General features: G+C 35.9%; 1 protein-coding gene across 1 annotated transcript; it reads right to left on the bottom strand.

Moving 5' to 3' along the window:
- Nucleotides 1-13,416: 13,416 nt before the first annotated feature.
- On the bottom strand, nt 13,417-23,746 carry LOC116761237 (C-type lectin domain family 12 member B-like). The gene is made up of 11 exons (XM_032646980.1): nt 23,719-23,746; nt 23,402-23,457; nt 22,897-23,011; nt 20,719-20,817; nt 19,589-19,708; nt 18,444-18,487; nt 18,184-18,223; nt 17,888-18,039; nt 16,269-16,375; nt 13,763-13,919; nt 13,417-13,667 (listed from the first exon to the last, which is right to left on the bottom strand). Exons 1-10 carry the CDS (start codon nt 23,744-23,746, stop codon nt 13,778-13,780), a joined length of 903 nt encoding a protein of 300 aa, XP_032502871.1. The 3' UTR covers nt 13,417-13,667; nt 13,763-13,777.
- Nucleotides 23,747-24,980: the final 1,234 nt, after the last annotated feature.

Below are 24,980 nucleotides of genomic sequence, written 5' to 3'. Positions count from 1 at the left end.
AGTCCCCTCCACCAGGAAGCCTACACAACCCACTGAACAAACCTTACACACTGGGGACAGACACCAAAAACAAAGAACTACAAACCTGCAGCCTGCAAAAAGGAGACCCCAAACACAGTAAGATAAGCAAAATGAGAAGACAGAAAAACACACAGCAGATGAAGGAGCAAGATAAAAACCCACCAGACCTAAACAAATGAAGAGGAAATAGGCAGTCTACCTGAAAAATAATTCAGAGTAACGCTAGCAAAGATGATCCAAAATCTTGGAAATGGAATGGAGAAAATACAAGAAACGTTTAACAAGGACCTAGAAGAAATAAAGAGCAAACAAACAATGATGAAAGACACAATAAATGAAATTAAAAATTCTCTAGAAGGAATCAATAGCAGAATAACTGAGGCAGAAGAATGGATAAGTGATCTGGAAGATAAAATAGTGGAAATAACTACTAAAGAGCAGAATACACAAAAAAGAATGAAAAGAATTGAGGACAGTCTCAGAGACCTCTGAAACAACATTAAACACACCAACATTCAAATTGTAGGGGTTCCAGAAGAAGAAGAGAAAAAGAAAGGGGCTGTGAAAATATTTGAAGAGATTATAGTTGAAAACTTCCCTAATATGGGAAGGGAAATAGTTAAGTCCAGGAAGCACAGAGAGTCCCATACAGGATAAATCTAAGGAGAAATACGCCAAGACACATATTAATCAAACTGTCAAAAATTAAATACAAAGAAAACATATTAAAAGCAGCAAGGGAAAAATAACACACAAGGGAATCCCCATAAGGTTAACAGCTAATCTTTCAGCAGAAACTCTGCAAGCCAGAAGGGAGTAGCAGGACATATTTAAAGCGATGAAGGAGAAAAATCTGCAACCAAGATTACTCTACCCAGCAAGGATCTCATTCAGATTTGATGGAGAAATTAAAACCTATACAGACAAGCAAAAGCTGAGAGAGTTTAGCACCACCAAACCATCTTTACAACAACTGCTAAAGGAACTTCTCTAGGCAAGAAGCACAAGAGAAGGAAAAGACCTACAATACCGAACCCAAAACAATCAAGAAAATGGGAATAGGAACATACATATCGATAATTACCTTAAATGTAAATGGACTAAATGCTCCCACCAAAAGACACAGATTAGCTGAATGGATACAAAAACAAGACCCATATATTTGCTGTCTACAAGAGACCCACTTCAGACCTAGAGACACATACAGACTGAAAGTAAGGGGATGGAAAAAATATTTCATGCAAATGGAAACCAAAAGAAAGCTGGAGTAACAGTTCTCATATCAGACAAAATAGACTTTAAAATAAAGACTATTAGAAGAGACAAAGAAGGACACTACATAATGATCAAGGGATCGATCCAAGAAGAATATATAACAATTGTAAATATTTACGCACCCAACATAGGAGCACCTCAACACATAAGGCAAATACTAACAGCCATAAAAGGGGAAATCGACAGTAACACATTCATAGTAGGGGACTTTAACACCCCACTTTCACCAATAGACAGATCATCCAAAATGAAAATAAATAAGGAGACACAAGCTTTAAATGATACATTAAACAAGATGGACTTAATTGATATTTATAGGACATTCCATCCAAAAACAACAGAATACACATTTTTCTCAAGTGCTCATGGAACATTCTCCAGGATAGATCATATTTTGGGTCACAAGTCAAGCCTTGGTAAATTTAAGAAAATCGAAGTTGTTTCAAGTATCTTTTCCAACCACAACACTATGAGACTAGATATCAATTACAGGAAAAGATCTGTAAAAAATACAAACACATGGAGGCTAAACAATACACTACTTAATAACAAAGTGATCACTGAAGAAATCAAAGAGGAAATAAAAGAATACCTAGAAACAAATGACAATGGAGACACGATGACCCAAAATCTATGGGATGCAGCAAAAGCAGTTCTAAGAGGGAAGTTTATAGCAATACAATCCTACCTTAAGAAACAGGAAACATCTCGAATAAACAACCTAACCTTTCACCTAAAGCAATTAGAGGAAGAAGAACAAAAAAACCCCCAAAGTTAGCAGAAGGAAAGAAATCATAAACATCAGAGCAGAAATAAATGAAAAAGAAATGAAGGAAACAATAGCAAAGGTCAATAAAACTAAAAGCTGGTTCTTTGAGAAGATAAACAAAATTTGTAAACCATTAGCCAGACTCATCAAAAAAAAAAGAAAAAGACTCAAATCAATAGAATTACACATGAAAAAGGAGAAGTAACAACTGACACTAGAAATACAGAAGATCATGAGAGGTTACTACAAGCAACTGTATGCCAATAAAATGGACAACCTCAAAGAAATGGACAAATTGTTAGAAATGCATAACCTGCCAAGACTGAATCAGGAAGAAATCTTGAGAATGAAAAACGGAGCTGGAGGAATCAGGCTCCCTGACTTCAGACTATACTACAAAGCTACAGTAATCAAGACAATATGGTACTGGCACAAAAACAGACATATAGATCAATGGAACAGGATAGAAAGCCCAGAGATAAACCCACGCACATATGGTCACCTTATCTTTGATAAAGGAGGCAGGAATGTACAGTGGAGAAAGGACAGCCTCTTCAAGAAATGGTGCTGGGAAAACTGGACAGGTACATGTAAAAGTATGAGATTAGATCACTCCCTAACACCATACACAAAAATAAGCTCAAAATGGATTAAAGACCTAATTGTAAGGCCAGAAACTATCAAACTCTTAGAGGAAAACATAGGCAGAACACTCTATGACATAAATCACAGCAAGATCCTTTTTGACCCACCTCCTAGAGAAATGGAAATAAAAACAAAAATAAACAAATGGGACCTAATGAAACTTCAAAGCTTTTGCACAGCAAAGGAAACCATAAACAAGACCAAAAGACAACCCTCAGAATGGGAGAAAATATTTGCAAATGAAGCAACTGACAAAGGATTAATCTCCAAAATTTACAAGCAGCTCAATAACAAAAAAACAAACAACCCAATCCAAAAATGGGCACAAGACCTAAATAGACATTTCTCCAAAGAAGATATACAGACTGCCAACAAACACATGAAAGAATGCTCAACTTCATTAATCATTAGAGAAATGCAAATCAAAACTACAATGAGATATCACCTCACACCAGTCAGAATGGCCAACATCAAAAAATCTACAAACAATAAATGCTGGAGAGGGTGTGGAGAAAAGGGAACACTCTTGCACTGTTGGTGGGAATGTAAATTGATACAGCCACTGTGGAGAACAGTATGGAGGTTCCTTAAAGAACTACAAATAGAACTACCATATGACCCAGCAATCCCACTACTGGGCATATACCCTGAGAAAACCATAATTCAAAAAGAGTCATGTACCAAAATGTTCATTGCAGCTCTATCTACAATAGCCCGGAGATGGAAACAACCTAAGTGTCCGTCATCGGATGAATGGATAAAGAAGATGTGGCACATATATACAGTGGAATATTACTCAGCCATAAAAAGATATGAAACTGAGCTATTTGTAATGAGGTGGATAGACCTAGAGTCTGTCATACAGAGTGAAGTAAGTCAGAAAGAGAAAGACAAATACCGTATGCTAACACATATATATGGAATTAAAAAAAAATGTCATGAGGAACCTAGGGGTAAGACAGGAATAAAGACACAGACCTACTAGAGAATGGACTTGAGGTTATGGGGAGGGGGAAGGTTAAGCTGTGACAAAGCGAGAGAGAGGCATGGACATATATACACTACCAAACGTAAGGTAGATAGCTAGTGGGAAGCAGCCGCATAGCACAGGGAGATCAGCTCTGTCCTTTGTGACTGCCTGGAGGGGTGAGATAGGGAGGGTGGGAGGGAGGGAGACGCAAGAGGGAAGAGATATGGAAACATATGTACATGTATAACTGATTCACTTTGTTATAAAGCAGAAGCTGACACACCACTGTAAAGCAATTATACTCCAATAAAGATGTAAAAAAATAAATAAATAAAAAATAAATTTAAAAAAATGTGTAGGAAAACCATAGATATGAAACAATGTAAAATTGTTGCAGGCCTGAATTAAAGTTATATAGTAGGTAATCTGGCGTAAGAACCTCCAGGGAAGATTCTAGTTTGAAAAATAATCTAATAATGACATAATCTTTTGTTATTCAAAGCATGCATGGAAAACTACAAAGGAAGTTTCATGCAACTGCTAATCTGTAGTTTACCTCCTTCACAAAGTACCTATCAGGAAGTGAAAAATAGTGCTTTAATATGACATGACCTTTGGTATTTTGAAAACTATTTCATAAATTACAGACTTTTTGATTTAAAATGTATAAGAAAAATATTTAATGACTGCTTAATAAGAGTATTCCTATAACAAGTCTGAGGCCCTATAGGAGAAGAAAAATGAACCAAATTACATATTGTATTAGAGGTTACATTGAACAAAAATACCATAGGATACAGAGAAAAGTATGTAGATTTGTCAGAATAGAAATTATATTTTTGGCTTTACTGGTTAAATTATAATAGATAATTCTTAGGAGTTGGTAACTACTTAGTAGTAGCTGATATCACCACCCATAGCAGGGAGTTTACATTTTGTTTTTATAGCATGTAATATAGTTTAGTACAGTCTGTTGTGTTACAGTAAATAACTATATAGTTTGGAAGACTTCAATGGTCACCAGCTTGTAGGTAAAAAAGAAATTATCTTACTATAAATTTCCAAATATTTCTCTGTTGTTACTTTTTACCTGATGACTGAGAACCTTACTACGGACACCACCTCCCTCAAGCCTCTCCCACTTACGTATGAGTCTAACGTTCATTTGCCCTCTTCTCATCGTTGCGTATGTCCTCCCAGGTACCCTTGTTATTGACCAATGATGATGAATCACATTCTTCTGATCCATCAGTGTCCACGGGCACCATCCTCTTACCTCCAGGCCACTCAATTGCTCTGCCTCGCCATCTCCACGTGACTTCTCCACTCTGGCTCAGCCAACCCTCCCATGGGAACACCTTGGTTCTTGTCGTACCTTTAAATGTTTCATCTCAAAAATGTCTTATTAAAACTTCCCACCCTCCACAAACACACTAACTTTTCTAGATGCTCATTTATCTCTTTCCAACATGAAAATGCTTTGATCTCACTAGCATCTCTAGTCTTGTCTCCAGCTCGGCTTTGTTCTAATCTATCAGTCTGCTTCTTACATCACCTTCCTCCATGTCCACCTTGATTCCATAATATGTTTCTCTTCTGCCAACCACTAACTTCCTTGAACTTTTTTTGGTCCCACTTGTTCAATAAAATCATTATCTTATATGGTATAAATTATCTGTTTCTCTTTGTCAATGTCTGAGAAGCCAAGTGCTTTTAGAACAGATCGGATTTTCTGCAATATAAATTCATTGTCACCAACATGAAATTGCTTTAACACTGCTGGGGGGCCTGTTACTTTTTTCAGGTCAACATTCTTTTACATTCTCTGAAACCAATTTTATCACACTTTCTCCATTCTTCACAAATCTCTGTCTCTTCCACACCCACTCTTGTTCTCAGAAGATGACCTATATCACAGAAAAATAAAAGCCACCAGATCATCAGACTGAACATCTCTCAGGTTGCTCCCCATATATGCGTGCATCTCATCTTCTCTCCTGTTCAACAGAGCTGTTCTTCCTCTTCGGTAAAGCCAATTTCAACTGTATTCGAATCTATCCACTCCTATCACCGGAGAATCATACACTATTTATCACTCCTCTTTCCTTTTGAATATTCAACGTCTTCTTAGTAGTTTCCTTCTCACCAGCTTAAAATTACATGCAATTTTTAACCTTATTAGACCTCAAATCCCAATATATCTACTATCTTCACTCTCTATCACTCTTAAAAAAGAAAAATTCTCAGAGTGCCATTGCATTTCATCTCTATTTCTTATCTTTTATTCTCACTACTCAAGCCGTTGCATCCTGGCTCCTGCCGCAGTGATTCCTTGGCATCAGCACACCTTTAGATCATAAGTGATCTCTGCTTCACTAAACGGATCCTTTTATTTCGCTTTTAGATGAGCTTTTAATAGCATTCACCACCATTCACCACTCCCTTCTTTTTAAACATTTCTTCTTAATTCTGTATTTTCTTGGTCTCTTTATCCACAATCATTGTTTCAATGATTTCTTATAACAAGTGTTTATACATGTGTATGTGCTGAAAAGATTTTTCCTTTAGGTTTCAGCTCACTTATCTCCTTGTCAATTAACATCTCCTCTTAGTGCCCCAAACATTAACAACTAAAACTCAACACCTCAAAAATGAAAACAAAGTAAACAAGATCATCATCACAAATGCATTCCTATATTAGTAAAGGTCACCATTTTTTAACTTGTTGAAGGAGTAAGAAATCTGGAGTTCTACTTATTATCTCATTCTCTCTATATCTATGTCAATTACAAGACTTGGCCTATTTTAAATAATACATTATTCTCAGACTGTCTGCCTCTGCTCTGCCTCACCTTTGCAGCTTCATGTGATACTACACTTCTTTCTATCTTTATGCTCCTGCCACATCATTCTTTAACTGAATGGGCCATTCTTCCTAACATCACCAGGTCTTTACACATCCTAATGTCCTTGCCTGAAACACTCTCTCCCTCTTTTCTTTACCTAAGTAACTGTAGGAATTCAATTTGTAAAATACCTATTCCAATCTGCACTCCCTTAGAGATCTTCAGGGAACTCCTACACTAGCTCAGTTACCTCTATGATATTTCTCATAGCACCATGTGGATAATTTACCTTTTTCTAGGCAATAATCAACACTGTAATTTAAAAATAATTTCTGTAGTTATTTGACTGATATATGTTTTCTCCAACAATTCTAATTTCCACAAGGATATGTCTATTATTGTTTATCATTTTAGGACTTGACATATAGTAGGCACCCAAACATGTTACTTAAATGGGTGAATCAGACAATAAATTATAGAACACTCAATAAATTGTGTTTAAACAACTGGATATACTTTTGGGAAAATTAACCTTAACTCCCTATGTCAGGCAAATGAAATGCTAAACGTAAGTAATACGTATAAGGGAATGAAACACAGAAATTGTATTTTTAATCTTTGAGTAAGGCCAAGAAACATAGAAAATAAAGACAAATTTTTAAAACTAATATATTTGGTCAGAAAAAAGAAAAAACAGAATATTTTAATTTATATAACACCCTTTATTTATTAAAATATGAAAACTACATAACCTATGTATATTGTATAACACATATATATAACGTGATGAAGTCTGATGAAAATATAATCAGTTTCGTCTTAGAATGGTTAATTAGGAGTTTCTCCCACCATAGACAACACCAGTTCAGTTTTTAAACAATGAGCTTGCTATTTTTTATATCCAGTTTTCTCAGTAACAGAGCCAAAAAGACATGAAATACTAATCTAAAATAATGAGAACTAGCCATGCGGAAGGGAAGCAAGAGCTGGGACTAGGGCTAGGGTGGGGAAGGGAAGAGGTGGGTAAGGGGGCGAGGGTGTGGTTGCAGACGAAGGAGGGGCCATAAGAGCTGGAGCCCAGGATTAGGAGATTGGGAGCAGTGATGCCACCCAGCCACGTTTTCTCCTGCGGCAGAATCTACCCTTCCCTCTTCTACCCCTCTTCCTCGGCTGGTCAGTGGGGGCTGAGGCGGGTAGAATCCAGCCGTCAGAGATCTTAAGAGAAAAACCCAAGATAGAAAAGCATCGGTAAAATTTAAATAAGAAGGGGAGTTAGTCAAGGCAAACGTTCTAAGAGGATAAACCAATATTGAAATTTAATTTGGGTTCAGAGAGAAGAAGAATTTTGGTGACCTATTAAGAGCAAGTTTATTTGAATGCCAGAAAAGAAAGTTTGAGCCGAGCACTGAACTGGAGAAGAGAAGGCACAGACAGGTGCCGATTTAGATTCGGTACAATCAGGTGCTAAGTTTTTAGGAGATTTTACCTCTAAAACATTTTTTCCATTTTTTACCTCTTCTCCATCTATGTTATTTTTCTTATCTGAGATATTATTTACAGGGTCTTCCCATCTCTTTTATTTCAGTTGTTGGCTTAAAATGCCATAAGTACAAATTCAATCATGCCGCTTTCCAAGTTATTCAGTTGGTGATTCCCTGCTTCAACACCTTTTTTGAAGCACTTGTATAAAGTTGGATGGGTAATAAATCCTTGATCCTAAATCAGGGCTTGAAAGTTTGAGAGGCAGACTTTGTGATGTATACTTTGGACACATATCAGAAGCCACCGTTATTTAAATTTCTATCCTATCCTAATATGTGTGAGGTTCGATAGCAACACTGGTCTCTCCTTTTACCTAAGTTCTGACAGTGAGTTCCTGAATCTTTAAGATGCTGCCCATGGCTTGTGATTTATACAGTGTACATTTTACATTATGTGTTTTATATATTAGTGTACATATTATAATTTATACCAGATTTTTCTTCCCGACCTACAGAAAATCCATCATGACATTTTCAGGCTATTTGGTACAAGAAGTAAAAATACTCAAACTTAATTGAATGTATACTGTTTGATACTCATTAATTTCATTCCTTAAACTAATAATTATTAAGAGTGTATAATATAGCTGTGTCTCTGCTACACACTGAAGAGAGATGGTCACTGGAGTCCAGTTTTTTAGTCTATTTGAGAAAAATAGAGCAATGGTTATAAGTAATTGTGTAAGGGACAGTGAAATGGGTGTGCAGCTTGAAAGAGAACCACAAAATCAAATCCTGACATGGGTTGAAGTAGGGTGGAGGTTTAAAAATTTGTATTTTAAGAAATAGTAACTGATTTGAGTCCTAAAGAGTTACTAAGAGTTAATGATGTAAGTTAGGGGGAAAGCAGACAAAACAAAGAAAGCAACATAAGATCATGAACAGAGCAAACAGTCCTTGTGGCAACACAAAGCATTAAGAGGGTGGTGAGAGGAAATAAAACTGAAAAGATGGCAGGAGTGAGGAACAATTTTGCGTCTCTTTCAGCAGCCTTATTATTATTTCATAGTCAGTGGAAGTTTATCATGTTATGTAAGTAATATGACATTGACCGATTTGAGTTTTAAATATATAACTGGCTGCTGTGCAGAAATGGAATTGGCTTTTAAGAACAAAGACAGTCCTACGGAGACAGTTATAAGGCAGCAGCCCAGTTCAGGAGAAAAATGATAAAGGTTTTAATGAGAGACGTCATGATCGGATGACATGTAGGATGTCGTAAATAATAATGATAATAATTAATAATAAAAATAATAATAGGTTTAGGAGAGATGCTATCAGGGCCTGATGAATGAGTGAAATTCAGGAGACTAAAAAGGAAAGAGGAGGGCTTCCCTGGTGGCGCAGTGGTTGAGAGTCCGCCTGCTGATGCAGGGGACGTGGGTTCGTGCCCCGGTCCGGGAAGATCCCACGTGCCGCGGGGCGGCTGGGCCCGTGAGCCATGGCCGCTGAGCCTGCGCGTCTGGAGCCTGTGCTCCGCAACAGGAGAGGCCACAGTGGTGAGAGGCCCGCATACCGCAAAAAAAAAAAAAAAAAAAAGGAAAGAGGAGAGAGAAATTTAACGATGATACTGGCATTTTCTTGGGAACTGAGTTGGCACTAGAGGTAGAGATGACATAACCTTTGGACATCTTTAGCATGAGGTGTCCATCCTCAGAGTCTGGGAATTCATTCCACCCAAACCTGGAATTTAAAATACGAAGGAAAAGGCTTCAAATGACTAAAGTGGGCCTTCTCTGCCATATATCAAACAAATAAGTGGTGGAGTCTCTATAAAAACTTTGATTTAGTTCTTTAAGTCTCTAGATAAAGAAGTGAAAACGTTTTGAGTCCCTCCAGCCTTCTTTTCTCTTCAGAAGATCTGCTTTTAAATATAGAAGACAAATCTGTCTTGCTTCTTGTTTTCTGTCTGTCTCAAAACAGAAGTAAAGGTTCTAAGTTAGAACCATCAGTATAAGTTAAATTAATTAAATATATCAAAATTCACATTATTTTCATATACAATTGACCCTCCACATCTGCAGGCTCCACATCCCTATATCACACCAACCATTGATAGAAAATATTTGAAAAAAAAATTCCAGAAAGTTTCAAAAAAGCAAAACTTGAATGCACTGCACACTGGCAAATATTTACATAGTGGAGTTTGTTTTTCCTGAATTAAAAATAATTTTTCTTTTTGATTTTTCTCGGGGTAGAGTTGATTTACAATGTTGTGTTAGTTTCTGCTGTTCAGCAAAGTGAATCAGTTATACATATACATATATCCACTCTTTTTTAGATTCTTTTCTCATACAGGCCATTATAGAGTATTGAGTAGAGTTCCCTGTGCTGTACAGTAGGTCCTTGTTAGTTATCTGTTTTATATAGAGTAGTGTGTATGTGTCAATCCCAATCTTCCAATTTATCCTCCCCATCCCCAGGTAACCATAAGTTTATTTTCTACATCTGTAACTCTATTTTTGTTTTGTAGATAAGTTCATTTGTAGCCTTTTTTTTAGATTCCACATATAGCGTTTACATTGAATTGAAACTATTTTCATAGCATTTCCATTGTATAAGGTATTATAAGTAGTCTAGAGATGACTTAAAGTATACAGGAGGATGAGCAAAGGTTATATACAAGTCCCTTTTCTACAAGGGACTTGTGCATCTGCAGATTTTGTTATACGACAGTGGGGGTGGGGTCCTAGAACTAATCCCCCATGGATACTGAGGGGCAACTGTATGCCCAGTTTAAACCTTGTTAAAATCCCTGAAATATTTCCTGAGAAAAAATAGCAAACAGAAAAATCCAACAAAAACTACTTGAAATCTGAGCATTTAGATTCATATAATATGTATTTTTAGGTCTATAAATTCTTCATCCTTTAACAAAATGTATTTTTCTTTTTCAAATGAGCATCAAGTAAATTAATTTCCCAGTAGGAAGACTATATCCAATTGAAATATCAGTACAACTCAAATTGAACATATTTCATGAATTAAATCGCCCACTTTACTAGGTTCTAACAATAATTCAAAGGTATGCAAAAATTTACTCTTCATTTATGAGAAAATAGGACAGTTTGCAATTTTATTCTGAACTTAAAATGGTAATGTACCATCCTTTTATATTTTTGTACTTTTTATTGTTAGTCTTTTAAAATTCTAGATTTTTCCCACACTTCCCAAGTATACACACAACTAATAATTGAAATGCCAATCTCTACAATCTTGGGTAAGACTTTTTGTAGAATTTAGCTAGATTTTAAACTACATACTTTAAAAAAACTTTGCCAGCCAAAACTTTCAGGAATTTAGTCTTATATTTCCTCTTTCATTCTCAGTGAATCTGTAGTTGATTTTGTACATCAGTCAAGACAGTATGGTACTGTCACAAAAATAGAAATATAGATCAATGGAATAAGACAGAAAGCCCAGAGATAAAGCCGAGCACCTACGGTCATCTAATCTATGACAAAGGAGGTCAGAATATACAATGGAGAAAAGACCCTCTCTTCAATAAGTGGTGCTGGGAAAACTGGACAGCTACATGTAAAAGAATGAAATTAGAATACTCCCTAACCCCATACAAAAAAACAAACTCAAAATGGATTAAAGACCTAAATGTAAGGCCAGACACTATGAAACTCTTAGACAAAACATAGGCACAATACTCTTTGATAAATCGCAGCAAGATCTTTTTTGATCCCGCTCCTAGAGTAATGAAAATAAAAACAAAAATAAATAAATGGGACCTAGTTAAACTTCAAAGCTTTTGCACAGCAAAGGAAACCATCAACAAAAAGAAAAGAAAACCCACAGAATGGGAGAAAATATTTGCAAACGAAGTGACTGGCAAGGGATTAATCTCCAAAATATGCAAACAGCTCAGCAACTCAATGTAAAAAGAAACAAACAACCCGATCAAAAATGGGCAGAACACCTAAATAGACATTTCTCTGAAGAAGACATACATATGGCCAAGAGGCACATGAAAATATGCTCAACATCACTAATTACTAGAGAAATGTAAAACAAAACTACAGTGACCTATCACTTCACACCAGTCAGAATGGCCATCATCAAAAAACCTACAAACAATAAATGCTGGAGAGGGTGTGGAGAAAAAGGAACCCTCCTACACTGTTGGTGGGAATGTACAGCCACTACAACGTACAAATTGATACAGCCAGTATGGCGAACAGTATGGAGGTTCCTTAAAAATACTAAAAATAGGGCTACCATATGACCCAGCAATCCCACTCCTGGGCATATACCTGGAGAAAACCATAATTCAAAAAGATATATGCACCCCAGTGTTCATTTTAGCACTATTTACAATAGTCAGGACACGGAAGCAACCTAAATGTCCATCAACAGATGAATGGATAAAGAAGATGTGGTACATATATACAATGGAATATTACTCAGCCATAAAAAAGAACAAAATAATGCCATTTGCAGCAACATGGATGGACCTAGCAATTGTCATACTGAGTGAAGAAAAACAGTATCATATGATATCACTTATATGCGGAATCTAAAAAAGAAAGCGTACAAATGAACTTATTTACAAAACAGAAGTAGAGTCATGGATGTAGAAAACAAACTTATGGTTACCAGGGGACAAGGCGGGGGTTGGAGGAGGAATAAATTGGGAGATTGGGATTGACATATACACACTACTATATATAAAATAGATAACTAATAAGAAGCTGCTGTAGAGCAAAGTGAAAACTACTCAGTACTCTGTAATGGCCTATATGGGTAAAGAATCAAAAAAAAAAAAAAAGAGTGGATATATGTATATGTATAACTGATTCACTTTACTGTACACCTGAAACTAACACAACATTGTAAATCAACTATACGCTAATAAAAAAATTTTTAAATGACCCTCACTTACTTTAGGTTAAAGGAATTTTGACAAATCTATTTTCTAAAAATAGAAAGCAAAACAAAGAGCTAAATATTAAACACAGAATTAAATACAAATATTCAGTAGAATAAGTAGCTTTTTAAATATATTAATCTCTGATAAATCTTATTCCTATGTACAGAAATTTCAAGTTTGTAAAGTATAATTCTTTGGTTCTATAATGGAACATTAATTAAGACAAATTACTTTTAAAACACATCACTTTCAACCAGAAAGAAAAGGGAGAAAAGAAATTAAAGATGTGAGTGAAATTGATATATTGAAAATCTGCTAGGAAGACTTCTGCAAGCAACTTGAGAAATAGATGACTACGTCAATTTGTTTTAATTAATTTTTTTTAATTTCTGCTTTTTGTTATTATTGATATTTCTTTGCATTTTTTACATTCTTTGTGTATTATGTGGTAAACCATTTATCATTTATATTTCCCACTGTATTTGTTCTAAACGCTTATTTCCACAGGTCACAATTGTAAATGAGTAAGTAGATTTTGAAATATAAAAAAAAGACTCCCAAAGATTAAGTATTTATGACAAATGATATGTTTTTTAATTCATTTATATAATTCTCAGAAAATCAAACAGGTTCTGAGTTTCTAAGTTTTCTGTGCTTCTCTGTTTTTTCTCCTTTAACTCTAGACTCTGGCTTCTTCTATCATGAAGTCATTTATCAGTTTCTGTCACAAAAAAAAAGAGTTGTGAATAACATGAAGTGCCAATAGAAGAAAGGCAGGCAGGTCTTGAATATGGAATGTGATTGAGATGTGCAAACCTCATCAGTTTTTTTTTAACTTTCTTCTGAGTGTTTAGCACAGACAGGCTTCTCACACACACATGAAGAGGACATAGTGCAGGTATCCATGCCAACAGTGTTCACATTTGCATACACACAATTCCCCTGGAAATCCGTACTTGGCTTTGGTAGACTCCTGAGAAATTTAGAAAACACAAGTCACTGGCCACTCACTGTGTTCAAATTAAGTAGCATTACTTAAGAACACGTTATGTGAAACCGATTATACCTGGCGCTGTAGGGAACTCAAGGGAGTAAAGGCACTCTCCCTCTTTGCAAAGAACTCATACATGTATATATACAAAAAGAGATAGACATTAAGTCATAAATAAGCTTCACAAAATGTGATAGTTATTTATGAGTATTTATAAGTGGGAAAAGGTACACCTGTATAGAGAAGAAGAGAATGGTCCAGCTGGAAAATTATGGCAATAGCAGGAAAGACAGGACATATGATCTGGGGTACATAATTACGTTTAAGTACAGATTAGCATGATAGAAACCACATGCATGTACAGCTACCACTGGAGGAGGGATATTTACTTATAAATACATTAGATATGAAAGCTAGCCAAAATTAGTAATGAAATTTAGAATATATATGTATACGTATATATGTGTGTGTGAGTGAGTGTGTGTGTGTTTATCCTTAAATAACCTGGATTTGAACTACGCAGTTCTACCTATATGCGGATTTTTTCAATGGTAAATACTACAGTACTACAGGTTGCTTTAACTGTGGTTGGTTTAACATGTAGTTTTGGAACTGCCTATAGAAGGGTAGACTATAAGTTCTAAGCAGATTTTCCACTACATGGAGGAGTTAGTGCCCCTAACACCCTTGCATTATTCATGGGTTAACTGTATGTGTAATATTTCAGGACACTTGCCTCCGCTCTGATAATGTTCATTTTACTTTAATTTACATCTTACTTTAATTTACCACTGATATAAATGCCAGAGGGTAGATGTTATCAAATATGCTGATTGAATTTAGTCCTTTACTAAAGGTCTAGATTATAAAGAGCATTTTAGATCCATGTTAACAAGACTATTTTTCATCAACTCTAGAGCAAAGCTGGTTGTTCAGTACTATCTAAAAAAAAAAAAGGCAAAGCTTATTTCGTGATTTATTAAATGCATAGTACATTTCTTTTAAAAATGCCAAAGGAGCTAGAAAAAAAATTCTGAACTGTGTTGGGCATATTAAATCGCCAAAATATTTCATATGTTATTTCATTCATTAATTCAACATACCTATTGAATGTTCTATGTTCCAAACATTGTACAAGGTTTGAAGCAGAGGAAAACTTTCAAGTTACAAAATTCCAGTAATTAAAATGATCAACAATAAAGTTAGAATAGACTAACAATTTGATGCAATAGTGCAGGCAAGCCTGGGAAAATATTCAAGAATATTTACACATAAAATATTTATACAAACTATGAAATACTTAAGGCACATGTAAAAAGGCTAAAATTATTTAAATATTAAATTTTAGCATATGATAAATGACATTAAAATCAGTGATGAAAGTAAAATGAATCATTTAAACAATACTGACAATTGATTACTTAATTGAAATACACACAGACAGACATACAATTATATCTACATTTAAACATACATGTACATGTTTCAGCTTTATACCTTACGTCTTAAAATAAATTTCAAATGAACAAAGACAATCTCATTATACTTCAATGTTAACCATTTGTTCATATAATAAAAGCAAATAAACTTAAAAGGACAAATTATTAAAGGAAAACACTGGTAAGATATGTGTGCAAGAGAAGTCACAAACATAATATATAAGGAATCATACCAAGAAATAAAAGGTAAATATTATAAAATTGTCAAAAGTATTATTATAAGTTATAAGAAAAACAGCCTCACTAAACGTAATAATAATATAACCTAAAGGAACAAAATAAAAATAATCAGCTATCAAAATTATCAAACTTTGAAATATTATCTAAGATTGGCACACAGTGATGAAACAGCTTGAAAATATTTTTTCTGCCATAGCTGTCTAATGCAATGTTTCTGAATAACAATAGAAAAATATGTACTTAAAACCAAAAAAAAATCCCAAATTATTTGGCTGAGGAAAGACAATTTTATCTATACTTCTTCCCAATAAAAATACCAGAGAGGTCCCCATATTCATACTAATGATATTCTTCCCCACATTGTATTTCTTATCTGAAATTGTAATCATTCAGCTCATCTAATAATAAGGGTATATTTACACTAATTATGAAATATCTAAGTGACTTTGATTTACAAAATTGCTGACAGTATAGTATGAAATAAAAACAAGAAATAAAGAGGTCTAAATTCAATCCCTCTTCGAGAAGAGAAATGATCTTCTCTATTTCCTCAAGCTCTTTAGGCCAAAGGATCTTCTCTATCTCCTCAAGCTCTTTAGGCCAAAGACATTGAAAAAGAAGTAAGGAATTGGATTTTATACCAGAAACTTACAGGCCAGGAGAAGGAAGGGAGCCATCCTCCCACTTCCATTCATTGTCCTCTTCATTATAAGACAGGCCAAGCCAAGTGTGATTTGCTGCAAGTAACTTCATGATGTACTACATGGAACCAAAATACACAAAGGTGTTAATACTAAGAGTGCGTTAGAGATAAAAATATAGAACTTGTGTCTAAAGAATCATAAAAATAATGCAGTCTATATATGCCCACTGATAAATAAAACATTAAAAAATATTTCAGTTCTTCAGCATCTGTGCATTTCTTAAACCAGGAATTAAACACCAAGAGGAAGAAGAAAAAAAAAAAGAGCTAATAGAAAATTTTATTTTATTTTTTAGCTTAGTTCCAGTAATGATAAAGGTTTTTATTTCCCCAGTGTATTTTAGAAATATTTAAGTTGTAAAAAGAAAGGGCACAGCATTAACTGTATTGTAATTTCATCTGATATTTTACACTTACATATATTTTTTAAATCACACAAATGCATGCACTTGGTTTTAGAAGTCAAATGATGCTAAATATTGATATATACAAAATAGTAGTCATTTCCTCCCTCAATGAATGCCATTCTCCAGAGGCAATTAACTGTTCCTAACTCTTTATTAGTTCTATGACTTCCTATTTTATGAAGGCAGAATTTTTAGTCTCATGCCCTATCTTCTCACTTCCTGTATCCTTTTGATATAGTTATTTCACAGTTTTTACTAGGTAAAATTTACCATACTTTTACTAGGTAAATATTATTTTTTCTGAACCGAATAGTAAGCGATGATTATAATAGAAAATTTTATATTTAAGAAGACACCACACCAAGATATGAATTACTTTCTTATTTTATCATTTATTTAATGTTGTGCCTATTCTTAGAGCTTGAGATATATCATTGAACAAAAATGAGAAAGATCCCTGCTTCTGGGGGATGTGGGCCAGATAGAAGTAAAAAACATAGGTGTAAATGATATGATACATAAGAAGGTGACAAGTGCTATAAAAAGTTAAAGCAGGGTAAGAATGCCTAAAAGCACAGAGGAGGGTCTGGTGGTGGGGTGGGCACTGGTACACAGGTTGCAATTTTTTTTTTTTTTTTTTAGTACACGGGCCTCTCACTGTTGTGGCCTCTCCCGTTGCGGAGCACAGGCTCCAGACGCGCAGGCTCAGCGGCCATGGCTCACGGGTCTGGCCGCTCCGCGGCATGTGGGATCTTCCCGGACCGGGGCACGAACCCGTGTCCCCTGCATCGGCAGGTGGACTCTCAACCACTGCGCCACCAGGGAAGCCCGACACAGGTTGCAATTTTAAGTAAGGTTGCCGGGGCAGGTCTCATTAAGAAGGTGACAACTGAATAAGTAGTTGAAGGACATGAAGTAGTTCGCCGTGGTTGCATCTGAGAGAAGAATTCTGCATGCAAACACAGTGTTTCTGCAGTGAATGCATGCATGGTGTGTTAGGAAAGAAAGGTGGGTTGATGTGGAGCAGGCCAGGGAAAGATGAGTGGAAAATGAAGCAGGAGAGTGCCCCTTACCCTGGTTTCAGAGCTGCAGGTGAGCCCTTCCTTCTCCTGGTGGCTACTATACATTTATCCAGAAGTAAAGAATGAACTACAATCTCACCATCAATCTACTCCTTTCTGTCTTTAAAAATGTAGCATTCAAAGAGATGCAAAGATCCGAACACTCTAACCAAGAAACAATTTGCACGGTTTGGTGGTAGCAGTGGTCTCTGTATTGTACCCAGTGACTCAGAGAAGGTCCACACCTGTCTCCTAGGAAAGAAAATATTTACAACTCAGAGCCCACAGAACCTCACAAACAAGGCCTCATGTCTTCACACGTTCTCCCACTTCAAAGAATGAGGCTGTTATTAAAAATTACTATGTACTCGGAATTTTCTCACTTCCAAAAATTACCTTGTTCCACATTTAGTTCTTGTAGAGCCTCAGTGATATACTCATTGTTTTTTTTTGTTTGTTTGTTTTTTTTTTTTTTTGCGTACATGGGCCTCTCACTGTTGTGGCCTCTCCCGTTGCGGAGCACAGGCTCCGGACGCACAGGCTCAGCGGCCATGGCTCACGGGCCCAGCCGCTCCGCAGCATGTGGGATCTTCCCGGACCAAGGTCCAAACCCGTGTCCCCTGCATCAACAGGCGGACTCTCAACCACTGCGCCACCAGAGAAGCCCACTCATTCTGTTTTTGAAGCTGCTGTAAGATTTCTATATAAGACAACAAGACTTAACGTTAGATAGGAATACACATTTCATCTGATTTTTTACTGTGCAAGAGTCATAATAATAATAATGATCAAGTGGCAAAACGTACAAATAATTTTAGTCCAATTCCCTTCCCTACTTAATTAGCTTCATCTCTGACTGAAGTAATCAGCTGCTTAGAAACCATCCTTTTAAAATGCACAACTTAGTTATTATAGTCAGCAATACTGTATTATAAGCACAAAGTTGCTAAGAGATTAAAACTTAATTGTCAACACAAAAAGGAAATGATAGTTATGTAACATGACAAAGGTGTTAGCTAACACTATTGTAGTAATCATATTGCAATATATAAATGTATCAAACACACGTGTTGTACCCCCCCAAATTACACAAGGTTATACGTCAATCATATCTCAGTAAAAAAAAAAAAGAAACCAGTCTTTTAACATGACGAATCACTAATGGACTTTCAGATGGTTCATTTAATTTTTCACTATAGGTTCAATACCTCAAGGGAAAAAAAACCCTAACATTTTAATGCAAGACCTTTGTAAAATATTTATTTACCACAACATAGACTATTTTTATATTATAATTTAATTAGCATAAAAGCAGCTTTATGATTATTATTGTAAGTGCCTCTCCTTAGGAGGCACTCAGAAACTATGAAAACACCACTGCTTTTCAGATATTTGAGTTCTTCCATTTTCATGCTCCCTGAACATCTTGCACATCTACTGCACACCTTTAAACTTTGGTTTACTTTTGGTCTATATATTTTCTCTAAGCCTCCCAAGGGCAGGGTTCATATTGTATTTATCCTTGATCACCAGCCAAGTGGCTGGCATCTGGTGTGCACTGAATAAATGTGAATGATTAACTGAATTAATTAATAAATACAAGAGGCTATATTTGGTAAATGTGAGACACTCAGTTTCAGAATATCCATGAAGAACTAAGAGGCAAGAAGCCATCAAAACCACCATGCTGCTCTATTAGCTCCCATTGCATTATGCAACCAACCATTTTATGGCTGCAACAAGAAAAACAATCTAGCATTCTAAACTATCTAAAGATAGTTTGTTCTAGCTCTAACATTACCTTTATTTTGCTCAAGAGCTTTTAGGACCTGAAGAAAGTTTTCCTCTTTGTTTTGCAAAGACTCAGTCTGTTGGATAAGGCTCTTCATCTTGCTCTCTGATTCCTGAACACTTTGAAAGTCTGGAACAAGAATTCCAGATGAGTATAAAACACATGCTCAGTTATGAAACAGTAGGGTATTAGATTGTGAAGCTTAATTTCTATAGTAGATCTTTAATAAAGTTCCCCATAAATGTTTTCAAAAACTGCAAAAAGATATTTAGCTAAGTATGTTTTCATTTATCCACTATTATTTCTAAAGTCTATGCCTAAATCTAAAATATCATCCTAATTCCTTATAAGATTAAATGTGTGTTTATATGAACAGGACAGTGGTTCAATTGAATTAAAATAGATGACAACAGCAAAAGCCAGGTCTCAAATGAATCTTTTGGCATCATGCCTTGATGTAATGTGTAGAATTTCACTTCCTAATCAAATTTTAGAATTCTGAATTTCAAGTTAACTTTATCAATGAGAAACTAGTATTTTTTTCCATATTCATAAGTCTTTATTATCTTTAAATAACCTTGGCAAACACTTACAGACCAGAAATATTTACTGAAAATATCTGTAACTTCTTCCTAGCTTTTTTTTTACATCTTTATTGGAGTATAATTGCTTTACAATGGAGAAACTACTATTTTAAAATAACCAGTTGTGAACAATTTTAATAATAATCCAAACATTCTGTTGATCTAATTTAGGATGCTGCAGGAATGGGCAGTTTGAACAAACTGAAAAATTCCTTTTTATTTTCAACATAAAGACAGTTACAAATTCATCGAGCTTAATATATAGTAACTTCTAACTTTCAAAATACTGATAATAATCATTACACTCAGTAAATTCTGCAGTAATTTCAACAATATATCTTCCCTGGAAAAAAAAATGTGGTTACTGAGAACTCACAAGGTTAAATTCAATCATATAGTAAAAAGTTGTGATACTTTCATGTCATTTTTTCCTGTTCTCCATTCAGTATGGCAATAAAACATTTACCAAAAACTATTCTCTGGGAATGGTTTAATGAAATATGATCATCTGACAAATAGTCTATTATTTCTTTTCTCCCAATAGGTCAGACTTACACTGATAATGAAAGAATCCACACAACATCAAAAGCAGCAGGCTGAACACTCCCAGGATCACAGGGGTTATTCCACATAGAGAGAAGGAAAAACGAGAGGCTAAGAAACAGAGTGAGTGAAAATCAGAGATAATGTAAACTCCTGCTATTTGAAAGACTAATATCATTATTTTCCTTTTATTATGGTTAAAATGCCCACATTTTCTGAAAAATAATGCCCAATGTGTGAATCACTATGAACTATTAGGCTGAATGACAGGGGGAAAAAACTATTTTGGAGGATGTGCAGAAAAGAATTAAAGTAGCAGACCTGACTTGTTATCCTGAAAGGCCCGCTTACAAGGCCGGCCTTGGCTGGCATCTGGAAACCTACTTCAGTAGGGTTTCCACAACCATTAATTGATAGGCATGGCTTACCATGTCTCCACTGTTTGTGCAAACAATATAGCTTGTGCTGAACCGTTGCTTTCCTTCAGGAAGTCTGTAATTTTGTTACATGCCAGCTGGAAGCTGCCTATGTGATTAACCCCCAGTAAATACCCTGAACATTGATTCTCTAATGAGTTTCCCTGGTTGGCAACATGTGACACATAGTCCCAACTTGTTGCTGGGGAATTCGTGGGACCTGTGTGACTCTACTGGGAGAGCACCCTTGCAAGCCTGAGCTTGGTCTCCCCAACACTTCACTCCATGTGCCTTTTCCATTTGCTGATGATGCTTGTTAGCCATTCATTGTCGTAAATCTCAGCTAGGAGTACAACTGTATAGAGTCCTGCGAGTTCTCCTAGTGAAACATTAAACCTGAGTGTGTCTTTGGGGACTTCCAGCACAGGTGAAAATTTTACATACAGGCATTATTAAATATCCTTAAACCAGACACAGAATTTCAGTTCAGATTACGTTATCCTCATTAATATGATCAGATGGAGAAATGCTTAACAATTTTAAATCTGTGTTATTATTAAGACAGAACTCTTTGAACTTCATGACTAGTAGTACGTTCCCTTCATAAAGAATTACAGTAAATCTTAGTGAATGTTTTAAAGGGATGATATTTGGTTTTAGGTCAAACAACATCTATAATTTATTCAATTTCACAAAAATAATATGCTACATCCCCACATTCTAGAAACTAAACTTTCAGAGATCATTGTTAATAGTCTTTCATTGGTAGGTTTATTTCCCTCCAAAATAAATGTATAAACTCCAGTGTAAAGAAGATATTTCTTTATATTTTGGAAGAATTGTATTTCTGAAACAAGGTAAAAAATTGCTGTCAAGAGAATGGTTATATTCATGACTAATACCCAAACCATTTCTTTAATTTTCTGAATCATATAACTTGGTGGTTATCAACCAGAGGAAAGTTTGTCCCCCAGGGGACATTAATAAATATCTGGAGAAATTCTTGGCATCATAACTGACGGGTGGGTGGTACTGACATCTAGTGCATGGATGCCAAGAATGGTGCTAAACATCCTACAATCACTAAACAGTGTCCCACAGCAAAGAGTTACCTAGCCCAAAATGTCATTAGTGCCGAGCTTGGAAAACCCTGTTCTATTAAAACATGTTAAGTTTAATTATGATCAAAAGGAGGCATCATGTAATAGGGTTCTACCCTTCTTTGTCATTTTTACAAATTTTCTGAGTTTTAAACCTTGAACAAGCTTAAGTCCCTCAGTTTCATGTGAGAAAACAAATCTAAATTTGGACCAATGGCTTCTTTCATCTTTAACTATGCTCTTTAATATATGAAAATTTCAAACCTGTCAGAAAATACACTTTTGTTTTACTTCTATATATGTTTTTTTTTTGTTGTTTTTGTTGTTTGCGGTACACGGGCCTCTCACTGTTGCGGTCTCTCCCGTTGCGGAGCACAGGCTCCAGACGCGCAGGCTCAGCTGCCATGGCTCACGGGCCCAGCCGCTCCGCGGCACGTGGGATCTTCCCGGACCGGGGCACGAACCCGCGTCCCCTGCATCGGCAGGCAGACTCTCAACCACTGCGCTACCAGGGAAGCCCTCTATATATGTTTTGAAAATGTTTTAATCTTTGTATTTTCTCTAAATTTAAAATTTTCCGAATAGTAACAAGTAGAGAAACATAAAATGGAAGATGTATCTAAAGATAACAAAAAGAGACAGTAAACGAATAAAATCTGGTATATCTACTTTACCATCCACATTGGTGTGCTCAGGAATCGGTCGCCATTCATCCTCAGGTGGAGGAGGAGGAAGGGCAAGAGGCCGTTCCACATCCACAATAGGGATTGTCTCTGTCTGCTCTGTTTTCTTTTAGCATAGAAAATATATAATTGCTTTATAACCTTGTAAAGCAAGTGAGATTAGAACTTAAGAGATTCATTACCATTTTCAAAGATCACTAGAAATAACAAATATAGTAGTAGTAAAATCAAAGATACTCAAAACACATTTCCACTCGACAGCCCATCCAGCTTTCCTAAAAGTATTTAAACTGGTTGATTACACTTTGGATCAAGCCAGGAAACAGATAATTACTTCTTTTAAATATATTTAAAGGCACTCTTTCAGGTATATGTGGGAAATATTAAAAATACAATGCCCCTAGTATAATCATAACCAGCACTTCTTACAAACAAAAACAACAAAACTTTTATTTCCATTGAAATGGCACAGGACATTTAGATTTTAAAAAAATACCTGGAGGTTGATCACAGTCTGAAGCAGTTGACATTGTGGAGACTTTTGGATGATTTCTTTATCCCAAAGGTGAAGGAGAGCTTACAAAGTTGTCGGCGGATGAATGAAGAGATATTTCTTCCACTATCCTCCTACAGTTGATGACAAGTCCAGACCTAGCCTCAGGTGGTACAGCTACTCACAGTTGTATGAAACTAACTTAGTTTGGTAAAAACCACAGAGGAAATATGAATCTCTAACTGGATATTTTCTAATAGGTATACAAAAATAAAATCACATCTACTTAACTAAACTATGTACAACAAGCCTTTAAATACCGCCTGGTTTGTACAGGTAATAGTCCATCACTCCAGAAATAAATTAGGAAAAGCCACTGTCATAAATAATATAACTGAGTAGTCTAGAGTGAAAATTTTTATGAGAACTGAGTATGCAGTAAAGGAAGACACAGGTATATGGAAAATAAGGTTCTAGGCAACCAGAGGAATTTTAAAAAGGAATAATGCTGTAAATAACATGTCTGTTCATCAAAGGTGGATTTAAATGACTGCTTATATAAAAAGGCATTTGAAGAGAGAAATCACATAATAAAACCTATATGTCCAGATAGTGACAGTTTGGCTTAAGGTGTTTTGGTACTACCCCCACCCTGACTTTGTTTCAGAGGAAAAACAAATTCTATTCATATAAATATGGTTGGGTAGCCACCAACAATCTACCTTTTGCTCTTTACTGCTCAAGTGAAAAAAGTTCAGTATTTGTAGTGGGAATAAATAGATATTGTACACAAACAAAAATAGACCTAAGACTCTTATCGGGGCTATAACCTCATAGAAACTAATGTATGTGTGAGTCAGGTGAAACCACACAAGATGCCTCAGATACAGGCAGTGGTCATAAGTTTCCCATGGTCCTATGTCCAGTTCAGATCAAAAGGTCTTACAGATAATCCTAAAAATATATCACATTTTATCTTTTACTGTATGAAATACAAGGTTGGTTGACCAAGAAGAATATTATAACATTCCTGTTCATTCAAAGATCTCAGTAGGGGCTTCCCTGGTGGTGCAGTGGTTGAGAGTCCGCCTGCCAATGCAGGGGACGCGGGTTTGTGCCCTGGTCCGGGAAGATCCCACATGCCGCGGAGCGGCTGGGCCCGTGAGCCATGGTCGCTGAGCCTGTGCGTCCGGAGCCTGTGCTCCACAACGGGAGAGGCCACAGCAGTGTGAGGCCCACGTACCACACACACAAAAAAAAATTCTCAGTAAACTAAGGGTAGAGATAGCAGAGATTTTATAAAAAATATTCTACACCGATTGTCCGCCTATATTGTAATTCATTTTTATTTTGTTTACTTTCTGACTCTAAATTGAAAAATCTGGTGTCACCTTCAAGATGGCGAAGGAGTAAGAGGTGGAAATCAACTTCCTCCCCACAAATACATCAGAAATACATCTACATGTGGAACAGCTCCCACAGAACACCTACTGAATGCTGGCAGAAGACCTCAGACTTCCCAAAAGCCGTGTGGCTGAGAGGGTCTTGGTGCTCTGGCCAGGTGTCAGGCCTGAGGTGGGAA

Source organism: Phocoena sinus, chromosome 10 (genome assembly GCF_008692025.1).
Source record: "Phocoena sinus isolate mPhoSin1 chromosome 10, mPhoSin1.pri, whole genome shotgun sequence".
NCBI classification, from domain to species: Eukaryota; Metazoa; Chordata; class Mammalia; order Artiodactyla; family Phocoenidae; genus Phocoena; species Phocoena sinus.
Note: the sequence above shows the minus strand (reverse complement) of the source record. Positions and strands in the feature narration are given on the sequence as shown.